Here is a 21,628-nt window from a genome sequence, read left to right on the forward strand (position 1 = left end):
CATCTAGCTTTGGTGTTACATCGTCAAGAAAATGGGCTGGAATGGGCACCTGACACAGATGCCCCCTCTGTGGCATTGAACTTACCTACGTCCCGTTGCGGAACTCTCAGGATTCCATACATGGGACCTCCTCGGAATTTCTACTCTGGATGGCATTATGCGGGTATCCACCCTCAAACCGTTACAGTAACTGCAAATAGAATTTCAGCTGCCCTTGACCAGTTCTACAAATACTTGCACTTGAGACATGGTCTGACTCCCCTAATTTGTTTGCTGTGTGACCTACTGGAATTTCACCCCCTTTAGGGCCACTTACTAATGGGTGATCTGGGGCTGCATAAGATTCGGCAGAGCTAGTAGATATTGACCACCCACACGCAAACCACATTCAAATGGAGGCATGGGAAGTGGACTTGCCCGACATTACAGATGACTGCTGGACAGAGGCCCTCGCAAGTGTCCGTGGAGTCACTATTGCCACACGTTATCACCCTATCCAGTTTAAATATTTCTACCTAGCATACTTCATCCACTCCCGCCTCTGGAGGATGGGTGTCATCCAGTTCCCTACGTGCTCACGTTGTGGCTTTCGGAGGGGACATTATTTCATATAGTTTGGAGCTTTGCAACCGTTTAGGCATAAAATATCATCATGCTTGGGTCGGGTCTTGTCCTGGAATCTCCTGTTTGACCCTAAGCTTTTCTTACTCCATAGTACAGAGGGGATAGGCGGGAACCACTACAAACAACACTTACTGTCTTTGAGCCTCACAATTGCCAAACAGGACATTACCCAGGCATGGAAGGGGACCTCCTGGCCAAAAATGGGTGGGTGGAGGGAAGCTACGGACAGATGTATGGGGGACAGAAATTGCGGTATATCAGGCGCGAGGTTGCCCACAGAAGCATAGGAAAATATGGTCCAGTTGGGTGATGTAGTGTGGCATAAACTTGCTGCCCCCACCACCATCAGACCCTCTATAAATCCAGTTATCACATCTATCCAGGACCATATATAAACATGATGAGTTGTTCTGTCATCTTCACACACACACCTAGACATACCACTTAGAATGAAGCACGTAGTAACTTTTGACAAGTAATAGTTATTGGGCCTGTATGTTCACAGGCTAATTTGTTGTTTGGATATGATGAAGCAAAGCTTCGCATATTTTGCGACTTGCCGTATTCATGAACCTCGTCTATGTGTAACAAGATAATAATGTGTACGTTTTACTAACGTTTCCTTTAGGTTTAAACGAGGTTTCCTGACGCTTGCATATGTGTTTTACTAAAATAATTTACTCGAGTCATTTAACATGGTTGCCGCTTGTATTTAGTTACTGCGCATGCGTCAGCCACACTCACGTGTCCTGACGTGTCTGCAGAGTTGGAGGGAAATTTATGCGCATGCGTAATACATAGCTTTGCCTGTAACGTGGTACTGCTCGTGCCACTGCTCTTGTGCCTGTTATATGTAGCTAACATTTAGACTGCATAAGTATATTTACAAGTGATAAGTTGAAAGTACAAACCCTGTGATGTGTTTTCATAATGTTATTTTTACGTATTAATTTGTTCTCGCTTACTTTTCATGTACCGCGGGAAATGGGGGTCTGACTGAACCAAATGCCATCTTGGAGGGCCTTTCTGCGCATGCTCCACTGTCTGGGGAACTGACAACCTTGGCTGATGGAACTTGGCCAGCTGGCAGGGATGGGCAAGATGCTCTGACCTTTGTCCATTCGGGGTTTCTCTGACCTGCAAACCCAGCAGAACGGAGTCATGTGTCCCTATTCTGCAACAATGTAAAATTACTATTGTATTTTCCTGCAGTTTCTCATGGGAACCCCAATCTTGCTAGGCGGTACCCAGAGATGTAAATTAGGCATCCAAATAGTGTGTTATGATTGGTGTGTTACCCATAGCCTACCTTAGGACCAATCCAAATTGAGGGATTCTGACACTTTGCAACATTGGGGGGTGGTACACCGTCCCCAAACTGTATATCTACCCTGGGTTCATCTAGGGAAATTGTCCGACTTGTCTGGTTTAGCTGACCTGTCACTGACCCATCGTACTCAATAGGTGACTGAAGATACAGAGCGCTGCGGAGCACTCTGTCCGAAATTGACCATAGACTAAGGTTCTACTGAACCTTAAAGTGCTGGCGAAGCACTTTGCTGGGAGTTCGCTGACTCAATCGGGGTCTTGATCGATAGCTGCAGAGAGGGTGGAGCGCAGGCGTTGCTTCCAAACTGCGGGTGTGGTCCTGTCCTGAGCGGTCCTGTCCTGAGGGTTCGCTGTCCTGTCCTGAGGGTCCTGTCCTGATTTCTAATCTGAGGGTATCCTGTCCTGTCCGGGGTGTCCATTCTGCACCTGCTGTCCTTTGAGGGGTATCCTTCCTTGAGGGTTTCCTGTCCTTAACTGACCCGTGGCCAGGGTTTGGTTTTCACACCAGTCTAGGTAAATATTGCTCTGAAATCCTTTAAACTTGCATCTTTCTATTTTTCTGTCTTTGCTTCAATAAAGAGACATCTTGCACATGTTGATTTTTCCATGCTTTTTGCCGCAACTATTGAAACGTAAAGGTAATTGCATATTTTCTTAAACTTGTTCCTATGTTATCCTACCTTTTAGAAATCATATTTTGCATTGCAGTTTGTCATTTTCTGATATGGTCTAGAACGGCCTTACTTAAATTTTCCAAAGAACTTTTGCCCTAAAATGCATAGCGTTTCTTGTTGCATCTCATATTAGTATTTTCATGATTACCCTGACTTTATTTCTCTATAGTTATGTACTTTTCATTATCTTGGTTATTGATTGTCTCATTCTTGTAAACTTAATGCTCAACGAAAACGAACTTTAGATAAAGCTTTTAAAACTTCCAGTTGTCCGTGGTCATTTACAAACAGTATTGAATGTCATTTTGGGTTGGTATTTTGCTGCCTTTCCTTTTACAGCTAGCTCCCTGATCCATTGAGGTCATAGGTACCCGTGTCGGTGGATGGTAAGTCGGGTACACTGAGTAATAACAGTAGGGAAACACACACAAATTGGTAGAGCCCGTGAAGTCGCCCGATCAATGTATATGGTAAATTGAAAGTATATGGGCCCTGAAGCCGGAAACGGCGAAATTATTGGCTGGGTGACCTCGCGCGCTCTATCAGTTTTCCTGGCTAGCAGAGGATGGTTAGGGACTAGTTGAAGGTTAGGCAGGATTAGTTAGGCTAGCTAAGTCGGTAGCTGCTAGTATATTAATGCTGCTATAAGAGCGGCTGTTCCGAGGGACCCGATCACTCTCTTGTGAATACGCTGCTGAAACTCATGAACTGTTTTATTATTGTTATTCTTGTTTTTATCTTGTTATATGTATTAATCCATGCATTTGTAAACAATGTAAGTCAGTGTTGTCTGAACTCCCCGGGGAATTGAAAAGGCAAGTGGTGAATAGAATCCATTGCCTTGAGGTCACAGGCTTAAGGAAAGTTAGGTGCAGGTTAGGATAACCGGGAAGCACTAACTAGGGTTTTTCTGAATACGTGTGTGAATAAATGTCAGTAACGAGGTTCATTGGCAAAATTCCCATAGTGGCGTAACCTAGTAAGGGTCACATCGGAAGAGTAGCAGGTTCCTCGGAGCTTGGGTGAAAGCAGAGGGGTCCGCTGGGAAACCTTAGACTCGGATATATCCCGGAAGAGTGGATGAGTTTAGGGGAATAACAGGTTCACCGATGCTAGAGTGAAGGATAGGCGGAAGAGATCTGCCCGCAGCGCGTGAAAAGTAAATGGAAGTAGTTTACTTGCAGTAAAACAACGCTATCCTGTCTAGACACTTGAGCACTGTGGCGAATGTGTATTCGTTGTTAAATAACCAAGCACTAGCACTTTAGAAAGAAAGAAAGTTTCCGTCACCTTGTGAAGGGAGGGAGTCAGTCGCGAAGCGCCTCTGACGTCACTCCGTGCCGCGCTGGGATTGGTAGAAGCAGCGGGCGGGTAGCGGGGCTGGAATTGTAAAGGAGGGGTGAAGCGCCGGAGCGTGAGGACAGTCTCACGAAGGGGCCGCGCACCCATTGGCCGAGATTCTTTGAACGCGTGCACCTCATTGGTCGCATGGAACTGCAAGGCGTTCTGATTGGAGGTGACTTTGTAAACAGAGTTAAGCGTAGAAATCGTATGTGGCACTCGTATTGTCCAGAGACTAGACCCGATCCAAGAAACCAGGGGTTTGAAAGGGATCAGTGGAAAGCCAATAGATACGATATTATGTACGGAGCTAAGAGAAAGATGTCCCTTGTAAATAGGGTAAAGAATTATTTCAAAATGGACAAACCAATTAAGTCCAGAGAGGGCGTTATTGTCCCGCCACCGAATACTCCCGCCTCGTTCATGATGTTTGACCGGGGGTACAATACCTGTGTGTGGTTGGAGAATTGGGTGAAGTACACAAAAGATGACGGAATATTGGCTTTTCCGTTAGACGGTACTTTCAATGGCAGGATTTTATTTAATTTGAGAACCCGCATGAATGAATTGCATCCCAGACCGAGACTAACGCAGTATGAGGCATTAGAGGAATGGGAGATTGAGGCTTTTGAAAGAGAGAAACCCCGAATGGACAAAGGTCTGACCAAGTGGTACCCAAGGCTGAAACAAGAGACCAGGGATAAAAAGATGAAACAGTGGAGACAGAGCATGATTGTTGAGGGTCTGTTTCGCATGATGCCAGCAGGTACCCCTTCTGCAGGAGAGAAAAGGACAGAAAAGAGTAAGCATTGGGGGGCCCTGGGGGAGTCAGATGATGAATTATTAGATGACATCTTTACGAGAAGTCCGCCCGCTTATGATGAGGGAGCCCGACCTTCCAGTGTAGGAGAGAATCCCCAGCGTCCATCTATTAAGGAGGAGAACAGATCCCTAAGTAGGGGGGGAGGTGGTCAAGTACTGCCCTATTTTGAGAATCCTGGACCCGCGGAGGTACGAGATATATATCCTAGAGTGCCCGTGAGCCCGGAGGAAAAATATTCCCGTGAAAGAGCCTTTTTCCCCGGACCTCTTTATGAAAACGAAGAAAAGCCATTAAGTTCAGGAATGCCTTTTGTGCAGCCTCCATATGGGGAGGAGCGCAGGTCATTTGGCACAGGAACTTTGTTCCCAAAACCAAATTATGGTGGGGGACCAAGTGAAACGCATCCTACTGCCCCGAGTCTTACCCCTCACCTGACCCCACAGATGATACCGGACCGGACATTAGGAAGAATACTAGATGAAAGGGAGCAAGAGGCCCTAGCTAGACAGAGGACAGAAATAATTCAGAAAATCTCCCAGTTAAATACCAGTCCTGAGGCTTTGACTATTCCGGTAACAATCGGACCAGTGGTTCCGTTGTATGGGAATAATCAAGGAGGTCCAAACCCTCCAGTTATGAACCCTATCATGGCCCCGCCGAGGCAGGAGCCCCTACTGATAGATGATCAGTCCAGTGAGTGCGAGTCCGAAGTTGCGTTTTTGGACCTGCCAAACAAACAGACCTGGAAGGGAGTGCAGAAGAGGCATAATCCTTTTAATGCGAAAGAAATTAAATTAGAATCAACGTCAGGTACTAGGAGTGTTTCTTTGGTAACTCCGGAAGAAATTGAGAATTGGAGTCGTGAATTAGAAAAACAGACTCCGCAAACGAAACCTTTAGACCTCTACAAGCTGAGGGTAGAAATAGAGGAATTGATGGCAGGAAATGTGGGATTAGACAGATTAAACACCTATTCTGAAGAAGAGTTGCTGTTTATGTGTAAAAGCCTTACCAGAAGTACTAGGGTGCTCCACGAAAAGTTGACAGACACTGCAGCTAGTATGGGGGTAGATATTTCCAGATCCCAGCCCTTACAAAAGCCTTACAGAGCAGAATTCTCAGACAAAGATATAGAGAACTTGAATGTGTCAGGGAAAAAGTTGCAGATTAAAGAGTTGATTGCAGTTTTGCAGAAATGGGGAGATGTGGAAAAATGGAGAAGCAGGTGGGCACGAAAGAAAGATGAGGCTCGATCCAGACAAGCCACCCCTGAGTTCCCTTTGAGAGAAGTAGACAAGCCCGAAACATTATACCCCATGCGTGAAGTGCCAGGTGGGAGGTATGTGCACGTTCCATGGTCCAGACAGGATATTGTGTCTTTTACTAACGATTTCCCGAAATTACGCGAGAAGCCAGTTGACTGGTACCGGCAAGTGGAAAGGTTCATAAAAGTGCAAAAATGCCTGTGGAAAGACCTGGATGGATTTTTCGACATTGTGGTCCCGGTAGATCTATGGACCGAGTGTAAAATTGCCATAGGCTGGCCTAGTGAGGAGTACCCGAGGGACTCTAACACAGGGGAGCCGTCGATTGAAGTGATGAAAAAATACGAACAAGTAATGCTGCATTTGAAAAATAAGGTGCCAGCAAAGGAAACTGATTGGACCAGAATAGATAGAACCACGCAGGAGAGAGACGAGACAGTGCACTCCTATTATGAAAGGCTGTTGCAGGTGTTTAAAACGTACAGTGGTATAGATAACATCGAGATGAAGGATATGACGCACTTCATTTACAGGTTTGTAAACGGTTTAAGGCCTGAAATTTGTCAATGGATAAAAGATAACAAAATTTGTTGGCACTCCAAAAAGATAGACGAGGTCCTGCGGTACGCAAAGTACTGCGAGGACGAGATGGCAGAAAAGAAAAAGGCCCTCAAAGAAAAAGTCATGTGGGCTCAGGTGAAGCTCGCAGAACAGCAGGAAAAACAGTTGAGTAATATGGTCAAAAACACTCAGAACCAAAGTCCTGGGGGTGGGGGAGGAGGCAAGCCCCGGCCCAAAATGAGCAGGGAAGAGGCTATGAAGAAATTTCCCTGTCACCAGTGCGGAGAAATTGGACACTGGCGTAACGAGTGTCCTTATTTGCCTGACGATAACCCCAAAACACCTGATTTAACTCCACAGACGCAGAAAGAAAGACCAAGAAAGACTCAACCAAAGGTAAAAACGGTTCAGGTGCCCCGAGCTCCTAAGCAAGTACATAGGTGAAAAGGCGCAGAGGGTGATGAGATAGAAGTCTGGGAAAGCAATGAGAACAGAAATGCAGCAACTTCGCAGTATCTGTTGAATGATACCTTCCTTTGTGATGACCAGTACTGACGGGGCCTGAGAGGGGAGGACGAGGAGTGCGTACTTGGCGCCTCCTTGCCGGTAGACCAGTCCGGACCATACATTGAAGGAAAGGTTGACGGAAATGATGTCACTTTTCTGTTGGACACTGGCGCTACCCGTTCTACTGTGAGAACAGTGGACGTTCCAAACCTACCCCTCTCGGGAGAAGCCATCCAAGTAGTGGGTGTATCTAATCAATTGATTAGTACTTCTGTTACCAAGCCCATGGAGATATCAATTGGAAACTTTAAGGAAATGCATAGATTTGTCGTTTGCGACACCAGTCCAGTGAACTTACTGGGACGTGATTTGCTGTGCAAAATGAACTGTACCATCTTTTGCACACCAAAGGGTGTTGAAATTCAGACCCCAGATGAAGACGGCATTTATAAATTAATGTTAATCAGACCTGACTCAGAAATTAAACGAATGACCATGCAGGATTTGCCCAAAGAACTCCAAGAAGCAGTGAAGCCAGAGGTATGGGACTTTACTGGGAAAGATGTAGGGTTAATGAAAAATGTAGACCCCATACAGATAGCAATCAAGGACAATGCGGTATACCCCAATACTAAACCCTACAGAATGAATGCAGAAGTGAGAGCTGGTGTCACTCTGGAAATACAGAAATTGCTAGAAGGAAACATCATACAGGAAGTAATGAGTAGCCCATGTAACTCACCGATTATGGGCATCAAGAAGCCTAGTGGCAAGTACAGAGTAGTGCAGGACCTACGAAAAGTCAACAAGATAGTAGTCCCCTGCTGCCCTATTGTCCCGAACCCAGCAGTGATTCTGTATCAGATTCCCTGGGATGCTGAGTGGTTCACTGTGATAGACCTGTGTCATGCATTCTTTTCCATTCCCTTGCATCCAGATAGCAAATTTCTTTTCTCATTTGCCTTCAATGGTCACGTGTATGTCTGGAACAGGGTCCCTCAAGGGTACACAGAGAGCCCCTCTATCTTTAATCAGATCTTGAAAAAATGTTTGGAAACTTTGGTCTTACCTGGAAACTCTGTCCTAGTGCAATACATAGACGACCTCTTGGTGGCGTCTAAAAGTCATAGGGATTGTGTGATTGACACCATTGCCCTCCTGAATCATCTGAGTGAGAAAGGACATAAAGTGGCCCCTGACAAATTACAGTTCTGTGCAAAATCAGTGAAATATCTGGGGCACCAGATAGAGAAAGGGGTCAGGAAAGTGACATCAGAAAGAGTGAGAATAATACAAAAGATGCAGTTACCCCGTACTCAGAAAGAGATCAGAATGTTCCTGGGAGTGATAGGATACTGCAGACAGTGGATTCTGGGATTTGCAGTCCTGGCTAGGCCTTTGATAAAAATGACCAAGAGAGGAACACCAGAAATTGTAGAATGGGATGATGAAAGCTTAACAGCCTTCACCAAACTGCGAGATTGTCTGTGTACAGCCCCTGCATTGGGAATGCCAGACTATTCCAAAGAATTTGCCCTATTCTGTGACACTCGTGATAATTGTGCATTGTCAGTCCTGACACAAGATCATGGTACAACGAGAAGGCCTGTGGCATATTTCTCTGCCACCCTGGATCCAGTGGCTGCTGGATTACCAGGTTGTCTGAAAGCAGTAGCTGCTACCTGCGCAAGTTTAGAGCAGAGTGAGTCCATTGTCATGGGACATCCGGTAACTGTGTATGTCCCACATGGAGTGGTAATTTTACTGACCAGAACAAAGACTCAGTATCTCACCCCTAGTCGGCTGACTAAATACGAGAGGATTCTTGTGGGTGCTGCAAATGTAAACATTGTTAGGTGCAGTATTTTGAACCCTGCCACTTTACTCCCCGACCCAATGGATATGGAAGGTGGGGTGGATGATGAGCATGATTGCATTGATTTAACAGAATTCAATACCAAGCCACGTCCAGACATTAAAGAAACACCATTGCCTGTGCATGACAAGGAATTATTTGTGGATGGTTCATGTCTGAGACATGAACAAGGAGGCCTGAGTGCTGCCTATGCGGTAGTCTCCTTAACCAAAATTGAAGAAGCAGGTTATCTATATCACATAAAGTCTGCACAAGTAGCTGAATTGATTGCTATGATAAAAGCTTGCCAAATTGGGAAAAACCTACGCATAACAGTGTATACTGACAGTCAGTACTGTTATGGGGTTGTGCATGATTTTGGCCAGTTGTGGCTACAAAGGGAGTTCCTGACTTCATCAGGTACCCCAATTCGAAATGGAAAAGTTGTTCAAGACCTTTTAGAGGCAATCCAGTTACCAAAGGAACTGGCAGTGGTAAAGTGTGTCGCCCATAAGAAGGACATGGACACTGTATCACTGGGAAATGATTTTGCTGATCGAGTGGCCCAATGGTGCGCCAGAGATCGGTATATCGTAAATCCAAAACGAGGGGGGCCAGGAACCAGCTGCCAACTTCAGGTGTTTGAAGAAGTGCCCACATGGGATGAAGTGAAAGAGTGGCAGCAGGCGGCACCTTGGCAAGAAAGAGAGAAGTGGAAGGAAGATGGGTGTAGACCAAGACGTGTGGATGGTGTCATCTTGGGCCCAACTGGTATGCCTGTGTTACCTAGACACTTACTTAGCACAATGGCGAGATTGATACATGAAGGATCACACATTGGTAGGGACGCCATGATTCTAGTGTTCCAACAGACTTGGTACAGTAAAAAGTTCAGGAAAGTAGCAGAGTCCCTCTGCCAGAGGTGCCTGTCATGTCAAAAGATGAACCCAGGGAAGAAGACTGTGGTGGAACTGGGGAAAATTGGGAGGTCCGGGGGTCCCTTTGTGAGAATACAGGTTGATTTCATCACCATGCCCCGTTGTGAAGGGAAGCGATATGTCCTTGTCATGGTCTGTTTATTTTCAAAGTGGGTGGAAGCTTTCCCTACTCCCCAAAATGACGCAAAAACAGTAGCTAAGTGTTTATTGAAAGAACTGATACCTAGGTTCGGGGTTCCAGTCACTATTGAATCAGACCAAGGCTCACATTTTCATAATGAAGTGATCGACGAACTCTGTAAGGCCTTTGGAATTTCACAAAAGCTTCACTGTGCCTACCGTCCAGAGGCTTCTGGAGTAGTGGAACAAATAAATGGAACTATCAAAAACAGACTAGCAAAACTGTGTGATGCATCTAAATTGACCTGGGTGAAGGCCCTGCCCCTGGTCCTGATGGGACTCAGAAGTGTTCCTGACCGCAAGACAGGCCTAAGTCCCCATGAAATCATTATGGGAAGAGTGATGAGACAAGCATGGGTGCCAGGAAGCAAACTGTTGAGTATTACTGATGATTTGGTGCTTGAGTACTGCAAGAGATTGGGTGACCAAGTGCGTTCTATCTCTCGCCAGATCGGAGAAGACGCCATCCTCAATCCAACGACTCCCCTCCACAAACTGGTCCCGGGGAACTGGGTGAAGATAAAGAAACATACTCGGAAGAGCTGCCTGGAGCCAAGGTGGGGAGAGAAACGTCAGGTGATCCTGGTAACTACCACAGCAGTAAAGTGTGCAGGGGTTCCACGCTGGGTACACGCCAGCCACACCCAGAAGGTATTACCAGACGAGGAGCCTGAAGAAGAAGGGCGTCCAGCAGAGGACTCTGCAGGAGCCAGACCAGAAGTAGCTGACGACGTACAGCCCAGTACCAGTCGAGCTGCAGAATCAGCAGATGTTGGCCCAAGAATAGTTGATAACGAACTACCAGGAGCACAGCCTGCTGAAGGGGTACAAGAAGCTGAGCCAGAAGTAGCTGAAGACGAGCTGCCGAGCATATGGCCAGAGGAGTGGATTCCATTGATTGATCTCACTGAAGACCCCATTCGAACAAGTGAGCGACTTTGGGAAGGTAGAGAGTGGACTAGAGAGGAAAAGCAAGGCACAGGCGAAGAGCCTCAGAATCTTGAGATTCACATCAAAACTGAGGAAGGAGAAGGTCAGACAGGGACAGAACAAGTGATTGATACTCCTCCACTGACTCCTAATATCGGGAAGGGACAGACTAGACATAGCGTAATAGTTCGAGCAGAAGAAAGTCCAGAGATCGAAGTGCTTGAACAGGATCAGATAGGATTAGAAGAACGTGTTCAGGAAACAGAAACAGAGACATTTGAAAAGCAAAAACAAAATTCTCCTGAACAAGGCCAGATTAGTAACCAGGCAGAAGAAATAGATGCTAGCCCTGGAAATAGTCAGATAGAAGAGGAAGAAACTGAAACAGAATCGCCACAAACTAATGAAAACAAAAGGGCAAGAGAAGAAAACGAAGTCCAAGTACCAACTAAAAGACTCAAGAAAAGAAAGCACATTGAGCCTGGATACATAAAGAAATTGAGACTGAGAATAAAAACGGTAGAAGAAAAACGTGCAGAAGAAAGGAGAAGTGCTCGCATAGCAGGACAACCAGAAGATACTTCCAAGAGAAGGAGTGATCGAATAAAGAGACAAACCAAAAAGTACAAGTCACCTGAATGGACACTTGTGTTGGAAGAATTTGAAGATCTTGATCTAACTGACGAGAGCGACGGAGAACCCGTCCCTGAGTACTCTGCCGAAGAAGAAGACGAGCCACCGTGAATTTACACAAAGTAAGCTACTGGTGTAAAGACACAAAGAGGGGTCGAGAAACTTCTTCTGAGCCAAAATGTCTGATTCAAACGTGAATGGTAGACCTAGTTGCAGTAGTTGCAAAACATGCTGCAAGGTATGTGTCTGTAGTATAGTTGTTCTGATATTACTCTGGATAGGACTAACAGTGTTCATTCCCTTTGCTGTAAGCAAAAATACTAATATTGTCCCTACTGAAATTGTAAATACTGACAGTGAGGAGCTGACAACACAGAGTGTAGCCAGACATGAGAGAGCACTGAGACAAACGAAACAAGACTTAGAAGCATCAGATGAGGGAGAACTACACTATCATGGAATTAAAAACAGGACGCGCTTAAATGTTTTCGCAAACTTGTTAATACACTATGTAGAGACTATGGAAATTGAAGATTGCTATGTCTGCATGAAGCTACCTACTTCTGTAGCTGAAGGCGTGACATACCATCACTTGCCGCTGACATACGGAATCTCCTGTAGCATTTTAGCTAGTTTATTTTACAAAAGAGGACCGTTACAGTACTATTACTCTAATAATGACGTGATCTTTTCTGAGCTTCCTATACGTGGGAACTTGAATCCTGTACATACAAAAAGCGACGTAATACGATATATGGGAGACTACTTTCTGACTATTGGTGATATTGACATAGGTGACGCGCACAGAGATAACTTGACTTGTTCTTTGCGTGAGCAGGAAAAGATGTTCCTGAACATGGCAGAGAAAAGGAGAATTAAAATACAAAAGAAAGCAAATGACGAAAGTCAGAAAAGACCAAGGTGGGCAGAGAACATGGAAGGCACCTCAACTGGTGGGGCGGGTCCTGCTCTGTTGCTGGATTTTGAAAAGAAAGGCAAGCTATGTCTTCACCGCGAGAAGACTAGCTATTATAATAACATTTTCATTGGTTCCAGTGAATGCGAACATAATTACAAGGTAATTGGAGGTTGGGGTTTCAAAAATGGGTCAGAGCCTGTGTTTCCTGGAATTTATTATATCTGTGGGGACAAGGCTTATTTCAAATTGCCGGATCACTGGTATGGAAGTTGCTATTTTGGCATTGTCTTCCCGAAAATATACCATGTGAATGGAGTTGCTGGAAGCAGTGAAAATACTAATGGCTTAGTGCGTAGTAAAAGAGAAAGCATAGGTGAAATAATGGGTAGTATTTTCAGTGCACTGATACCTGGAGTGGGAGTGGTTCTGAACACTCACAGAATTTGTAAATTGTCCACTATAGTGGATGCGTTGTCTACTGACACAGCTCATGGATTTCTGCTGGTCAATACCGAAATGGTTGCGATCAGATCAATGGTTTTGCAGAACAGACTTGCTCTTGATACCTTATTAGCAAAAGAGGGCGGAGTCTGCCGGATGTTGAAGGCGCAACATTGTTGCACTTATATTCCGGACAAAAGCGTGCAGCTCAAAAGATATGTGAAAAACATTACCAATTTGGAAAGGGAACTCAAACCACTCGAGGTTGACAGTGCCTGGAAGAGACTGGTAGATGGTCTCTCAAATGTAGGTCATTGGTTTGCTAGCATAGGTAAAAGCTTATTGTTTAAGATACTGATGCCAATTGGAATTATAGGTCTTATCCTATTTTTCATATTTGCCTGTTGCAAATGTCGCAAACACACCGGAAAGCATCAAGTGAATGCCAGAGGAGTGAAACGAAGTGTGGATGAGCTTGAATTAGAGGAAATGAATAATCAGATATATAAAAGGGTGAAGAATTCTCACCCTACTAAAGATGAGAAAGAAAAGTTGAGCAAATTGTTGGAAGAAATAGAAATGTATAAGGTGTGAGAAGTTGGCATCTGGTTCCATTTATTTTGTGATGATAGTAAATATCATCAAAGAGGGGATTGATGAAGCAAAGCTTCGCATATTTTGCGACTTGCCGTATTCATGAACCTCGTCTATGTGTAACAAGATAATAATGTGTACGTTTTACTAACGTTTCCTTTAGGTTTAAACGAGGTTTCCTGACGCTTGCATATGTGTTTTACTAAAATAATTTACTCGAGTCATTTAACATGGTTGCCGCTTGTATTTAGTTACTGCGCATGCGTCAGCCACACTCACGTGTCCTGACGTGTCTGCAGAGTTGGAGGGAAATTTATGCGCATGCGTAATACATAGCTTTGCCTGTAACATGGTACTGCTCGTGCCACTGCTCTTGTGTCTGTTATATGTAGCTAACATTTAGACTGCATAAGTATATTTACAAGTGATAAGTTGAAAGTACAAACCCTGTGATGTGTTTTCATAATGTTATTTTTACGTATTAATTTGTTCTCGCTTACTTTTCATGTACCGCGGGAAATGGGGGTCTGACTGAACCAAATGCCATCTTGGAGGGCCTTTCTGCGCATGCTCCACTGTCTGGGGAACTGACAACCTTGGCTGATGGAACTTGGCCAGCTGGCAGGGATGGGCAAGATGCTCCTGAGAACTGACCTGCAAACCCAGCAGAACGGAGTCATGTGTCCCTATTCCGCAACAATGTAAAATTACTATTGTATTTTCCTGCAGTTTCTCATGGGAACCCCAATCTTGCTAGGCGGTACCCAGAGATGTAAATTAGGCATCCAAATAGTGTGTTATGATTGGTGTGTTACCCAAAGCCTACCTTAGGACCAATCCAAATTGAGGGATTCTGACACTTTGCAACATTGGGGGGTGGTACACCGTCCCCAAACTGTAAATCTACCCTGGGTTCACCTAGGGAAATTGTCCGACTTGTCTGGTTTAGCTGACCTGTCACTGACCCATCGTACTCAATAGGTGACTGAAGATACAGAGCGCTGCGGAGCACTCTGTCCGAAATTGACCATAGACTAAGGTTCTACTGAACCTTAAAGTGCTGGCGAAGCACTTTGCTGGGAGTTCGCTGACTCAATCGGGGTCTTGATCGATAGCTGCAGAGAGGGTGGAGCGCAGGCGTTGCTTCCAAACTGCGGGTGTGGTCCTGTCCTGAGCGGTCCTGTCCTGAGGGTTTGCTGTCCTGTCCTGAGGGTCCTGTCCTGATTTCTAATCTGAGGGTATCCTGTCCTGTCCGGGGTGTCCATTCTGCACCTGCTGTCCTTTGAGGGGTATCCTTCCTTGAGGGTTTCCTGTCCTTAACTGACCCGTGGCCAGGGTTTGGTTTTCACACCAGTCTAGGTAAATATTGCTCTGAAATCCTTTAAACTTGCACCTTTCTATTTTTCTGTCTTTGCTTCAATAAAGAGACATCTTGCACATGTTGATTTTTCCATGCTTTTTGCCGCAACTATTGAAACGTAAAGGTAATTGCATATTTTCTTAAACTTGTTCCTATGTTATCCTACCTTTTAGAAATCATATTTTGCATTGCTGTTTGTCATTTTCTGATATGGTCTAGAACGGCCTTACTTAAATTTTCCAAAGAACTTTTGCCCTAAAATGCATAGCGTTTCTTGTTGCATCTCATATTAGTATTTTCATGATTACCCTGACTTTATTTCTCTATAGTTATGTACTTTTCATTATCTTGGTTATTGATTGTCTCATTCTTGTAAACTTAATGCTCAACGAAAACGAACTTTAGATAAAGCTTTTAAAACTTCCAGTTGTCCGTGGTCATTTACAAACAGTATTGAATGTCATTTTGGGTTGGTATTTTGCTGCCTTTCCTTTTACAGCTAGCTCCCTGATCCATTGAGGTCATAGGTACCCGTGTCGGTGGATGGTAAGTCGGGTACACTGAGTAATAACAGTAGGGAAACACACACAAATTGGTAGAGCCCGTGAAGTCGCCCGATCAATGTATATGGTAAATTGAAAGTATATGGGCCCTGAAGCCGGAAACGGCGAAATTATTGGCTGGGTGACCTCGCGCGCTCTATCAGATATAACTGGTACTATCTCTTTCAAACTATATCCGTAATGTCTGTTACAGGCACCACCCGTGATATATCAATACATTCAATACAACTTGTTATTAAAAATGTAACTGAGGGCAGAAAAGGTCAAACAGATGCAGAAAAACAAGCAGAAAAGGCAAAACATAGGGCAGAAAAACTAGCATAAAAGGCAAAACAGTGCAAGAAATTAGAAGGGGAGGCACAAACAGAGGGCAGCAGTGGATAGCGGTCTGCGGGCAAGCTGGACAGGAGAACTGTTCCAGTGTGAGCTGGCCTGAGGACTTATTCAATGGGGTCGGACTGCCACATCCATTAAGTAGGTCTTGGGGGAGGGAAGGGCGCTGAGTACCAGAAGGTGCGCTGGGTAGCGAGAGGAGGGAAATGGTGGGACGAGAGAAGAAACTAGCAGAAAAAGGCAAAACAGAGGGCTGAAAACAAGTCAGAAAAACAAGCAGCAAAGCAAAAAAGAGCAAGAAATGAGCAGAGGAGGCACCAACATATGGCAGCAGGAACAACAGGCAGCAGAGGTTAATGGACTGCGTGCAGGCTGGATAGGGGAACTGTCCCAGGGGGAGCTGGCATGAGGATCTTCTCAATGGGGTCATGCTACAGCCTCCATAATGTAGGTCCTCGGGGGGGGGTGAGAGGTGCTGGGTGGCGGTAGGAGGGAAACTGCGGGAAGAGAGAAGAAAGAAGCAGAAAAAAGCAGAACAGAGGGCAGAAAAAGGCAAAATAGAGGGCAAAATAATGAGCAGGAAAGGCAAAACAGATAGCAGTAAATGAGCAATAAAAGGCAAAAGCAAGTGAGAAACGAGCAGAGAAGGCAAAAACAGAGAAGGCAGACAGGCAGCAAAGGGTAGCGGACTGCGGGCAAGCTGGTCAGGAGAACTGTCTTAGAGGGAGCTGGCATGCGGGGTCGCACTGTGGCCTTCATTAAGTAGGTCCTAGGCGTATGGTGGTCGCAGGGTGGTGGAAGGATAGAAATGGCTGGAGGGGGAAAATAGCAAGAAGAGAGAAGAAACAAGCAAAAAAAAAGCAAAACAGAGGGCAGAAAAACGAGCAATAAAGGCAAAACAGAGGGCAGAAAAAAGAGCAAGAAATGAGCAGAGGAGACACAAACAGAGACCACCAGCAGAGGGGAGCGGACTGGGGGCAAGTTGAACAAGAGAACTGTCACAGGGGGGGCTGACACAACGACCTGCTCATAACTTATGCCTATTCTAAAATAATATTAATGTATTCATTATGAAACCAAATCCTGAGTATTTTCAACTCTTAGAAATGTGTTTTGCTTCATAGTAACTAGGATCTGACCTTTTGCAACTACTTTACTAGCATTTGTAAAATGCAGAAAAAACACGATTTTTGTGGTTCCTCTTGGGCATACTCTATCACTTAAAGCCATATATCCTCTTTCTTTTAAATAGGCAGTTCATACATGTTATGTTCAAAGATAAAGGAAGTGTAAATGAGCTTCTGAAGGTGCCATCCTGACTTTCAATGGGAAGGAAATAGATACAGTTCTTTTGATGTAGTTTGATATCACGTACTAAAATATTTTTTAATTCATAAAGGTTAAAAAAGGAATGGATATGGAAACTGTTTTGTGCTGTGGAAGTTAACCACCCAGTATGACCACTGGTGTGGAAGTAATAGAGAGATGTACATCATTTTACAAATGAGTCACTTATTCTGTCCTAAAGCCACACTGTCATTGAGTTATCATAATCATGACCTAACTTCAGTCATACATATCATTTGCTCTTGATCACTGGAATAGATTAACATAGGTTTTCCTCTTGTTACACCCAAATTAATTGGATCTGTCCCTGGCCATCTGCCCTGACCACAGTCTCTTTTACTTTACTCAACACAGCAAGCATTCTTTCAATTGGCATTGCTAATATGAGTTTACAGCAGGATGTAAAGGGAGCACGAGCCTTTTCATAGGAATGGCAACACAGACACCAAGTATGTAGGAGATGTTCAAACTTTACAGATTAATCATCATCTGGTTTATTATCAGATGTTAAGGACAAAATACATTCCTGTACTCTGTTTCCAATAGATTTGTGCAGAGCAGTATGCTCAGTGATGTATGTTTCTGCTTCCTGCTTTGGAGAAATGAAGAACCACGCTCCTCCAGGGTCTTGGGTCTGAGCAGAATTCCATCTTTCCCCTTCTTATCTATTTTTTGCTTGTGCTCAATGGAATGAGTTTACGCCCTGCTGTGGGTCATTGTTTTAAATAATCCAAGAGAAACCAATACCAGAATACCATCAGGTCTCCAAAGGAAGCTCATTTATCTATTGTTACAGACATGGAGGACCAATAGAGCAAAATGTGATCATTTATGGTACGAGGGGAATATCGTTTCATTTTAGCACTGGTGCTCCTTAAAAGAACTGATAAGCATAAATAATCAACCATTGGAAGAGAGAATCTTGTGACCAGTACATTAGCTGTAACATTTCCCTGAATAGATTAAGTGACTAGAGATGGAGAATCCACTTTTTTCCTTTTGCCAAAGTCCAAGGTAATTGCAAACCATGGCAACAATTGAATATAATCCTAAAAAACGGTCAACGTCATTAAAGTCAGCCCTCACATATTTGTCTTCGAAGAATGCGTGTCTTTGACACAGAACTAAAATCGTGCTTTCTAAAATATATTCCAAAGAGCACTGAACATTTCAGATATTCTATATTTAGGGGTTTCAGTGTATTTTCTGTAGAGGAAAATAATAAAATCCAGTCCATCGAACAACAGAAATCTCATAATAGAGAACTCAAAGGTGGAGGTTGACAATACTTAAGTGGCTTTCTTACCAACTTCTGAACTGAAGTTCTTTCTTCAGTAAAGGTTGGAAGGCCATGAGTGATTTTGTAATGGAAGCATGTTTCAAGATCAGCATATACGATACAGCACTGGTCACATTGAACTCCTTTGTGCTTGTTAGCCACTTATTTGTAATGACAAAAATGCTCCCTGATGCAATAGTTAGTGTAAGCATTTCACTTTCTCGGAGGTGAATATTTTAATTATCTTAGGTCACATACTTTTAAAAGAGGATTGGAGATGAATGGGCAGATTTTCATGTACCAGAGACGATTAACAAAAGAACAGCTCTCGGTTTTCCCTCACCTCCGCTGATTTCTACTATAACCAGCGTTAGAGACCTTTTCGTTGATGTTTACGGGATTGGATATTATATTATTGCCACTCATTATCCGTGGTTACTTAATGTATATTTATTGTATTTCATCGATTTTAATATCCAGTATAATGGTCATACAATAGATCACAATTTCACATCACTAGTCTATAAAGGGAAAATGCAATTCTGTAGAACACCATAGAATATAATGTTATTATGACTCAAGTGTGTGTAACTTTCTCAAAATAATTTCACTACCTCTGTCTTGCATGCAGTAATTTATAGAAATATTCATTTATACCCACTTAAAAAGTAATTAGCATTAAAATGGCAGGCTTTAATTGAACAGGAGGATTCAGTAGTAGGTCTTTTGGTTATGTCTAGACAAATAGATGGCATCTTTTCATCAAACGGGCCAACGTTCATTAAAGACATTCAATATTTAAAATGTACGTACATTCATTATTTGTCTGGGTTACAAATAAAAACATACAGTACATGGTCGAATGTGTTACCAAAGATTTGCATAATTTCATATTAAACACTGTGTCAATTACTCACATTTGCAGAAAGCTGGGATGTGAGGGTGGCAACTTTTTCTTGTGAGGCAACCAGCTCTCTTCGTAGTTTTAAAATTTGCTAGAATGGAGGGTAAGAAAACAAAAAAGTTTGGTGAAAGCTTCACTATCTCATTTTCCAATTATTGACCCAACATTTTCAATGAGAAACTGTCCCAGTAAAACGTGACGTATCAAGTATGGTTAAGCATAATCCTCTAAGGCTGACATTGTGTAAACCAAGGATAATGGAGACTTACCCATGAATATAGTGTCTGCAGTTTTTTGAGTCCTTGTTGGAATTCCATGTACACAAATGTCATTATAGGTGCTCAAATATGTCAGTTAAGTGACAATGTCTGTATGTCACATTTTATTTATGGGTGATTTAATCATGTCAAAGCTGTACTTTCTGATTTACTAATTACTTCCCAGTGAAAAAGCTGCTCATGAACATAAATTAAGCAAGGTTTCCAAAATACCTATATACTTGCTTTATGTGATTATTTCTTAATGAGAAGTTCATGCTAGTTACAGGGAATTAAAAAAAAGTGTTTACACAGGAGGTTTATTGATCAGACCAGGTATGCTCTGGGAAGAATGATGAATCGTGAAGCTCAGCTTGAGTTCGTGATGCTGGTTTTGCTTGAAAAAAAATATATATATATATATGTATGTGTGTAGTGAAGTATCGGGAAGAAATGATAGTTCGCTTAAAACGGGAGGAGGAAGTAATTAAAAAGCGCAAAACTTATAAGTTTCAGCGAGACCGTTTGGACTATGAACATGGCCAAATATTTACGTTTGCCAAGAAGTATGACAACCTTAAGGCAAATAAAAAAACATTTGCTAGCACTATCACTTCGAAGCAATCAATTGGTGCTGAAGCCCCAGAGGTCTCATCGGCTTCGGATTTGAGCTCTAATATAGATAGCGAATCGGATAATGAATTACAGAGGTCACAGAGGCTGGGGTTTCGCAAATTTACTTTGGCGCAGGAGCTCGAAGTGGTCCAACAAGATCGGAGACAGACCTTGCGCTCCGGTGCACGAGGTGCAAATATAAACAAAGCGCCAACTACAAACGGAGTGCAAGGAGGAAATGCAACAAACAACGGAGGCGCAATCAACAAAACATCGATCAAAAAAACGCGGAGACAACGGAAACGCAAGTAAGTCTCACGCAAGAAGATGCGCAAACCGTTGTGAATTTGACTGAGTTGCCATTGACCCCCAACGAAAATAGAATTCTAGCTCTGGGTTTATCTTACAGTGCTAAAAGTAATTTTGACAATCTGGTGCCAAAATTGACTTGTTCAAATATGCGGAGAGCTCAAACTGTCTAAATATCATCTCTTACACAAAACTGCACAAGCAGTACCAGCTATAGTGCAGGTTTTGAACTCACCACCGCTAACAGCGCCTGACTCTAATTTGCTGCATGAACTACTCAAAATGCAAAACGAACCTGATTTAACATCATCTAGCACTATGGAGGCCTGGATACCTTGACAGTTCCCACTGCTTTTAATCCGAAGTCTACTTTCTGTCCACTAATGCTAAAAGACAATATTGATATGTTTCACGACAAGGTTTCTCTCGAACTTAGGGCACTATACCTAAAACGAACAAAAATTTCAAAAAAACATCATTATCATGACTTTGAATACCATAAATTGATCAAGAAATTACAAAAAACGAACATATTATCATCCGCCAATCGGATAAGGGTGGTAATGTGGTGCGTTGGCCGAGACAAATGTACATGGAAGAAGCCCTTGGCCAACTCAATGATAGAGATTGCTACAGGAGGATCAATTTGAGTGAGGTGCAGCAGGCGTGGAATGGTATCTATACGAACCTGATGGCGTGGAGAAGCATGGGCCTAATTTCAATGGAGGAATTCAAGTTTATGAAAAAAGATCATCCGGTCATGCCCGTGATTTATTTAATTCCAAAGATACACAAGAACTGTACCAAGCCACCAGGTCATCCTATCATTTCCGCCTGTAATAGTATCCTAGAAAATGTCAGCAAATATGTAGATTTCTTTCTTCAAGAATATGTTAAAAATCTGCCATCCTTTGTTCTAGATACAGGGGATTTACTGAGGAAAAACTGAAAGGCCACAGAGTTTTAAGAGATATTTAATGACATACCAGTTTTATCAAGCTACCTGAATTATGCTATATATGATTAAATGTTTAGTCTTCTGACCCA

General features: G+C 43.4%; 1 protein-coding gene across 2 annotated transcripts in view; it reads right to left on the reverse strand.

Annotated features, from left to right (window-relative positions):
- Window positions 1-21,628, reverse strand: part of NAV3 (neuron navigator 3) — a 1,248,418-nt gene that overhangs the window by 256,768 nt on the left and 970,022 nt on the right. For both annotated transcript variants that reach the window (XM_078674251.1, XM_078674250.1), the window contains exon 22: window positions 19,414-19,491. In XM_078674251.1, the coding sequence (XP_078530377.1) occupies window positions 19,414-19,491 (78 nt within the window). The remainder of the gene's footprint in view (window positions 1-19,413; window positions 19,492-21,628) is intronic.

This window comes from Lissotriton helveticus, chromosome 1_1, assembly GCF_964261635.1.
Source record: "Lissotriton helveticus chromosome 1_1, aLisHel1.1, whole genome shotgun sequence".
NCBI classification, from domain to species: domain Eukaryota; kingdom Metazoa; phylum Chordata; class Amphibia; order Caudata; family Salamandridae; genus Lissotriton; species Lissotriton helveticus.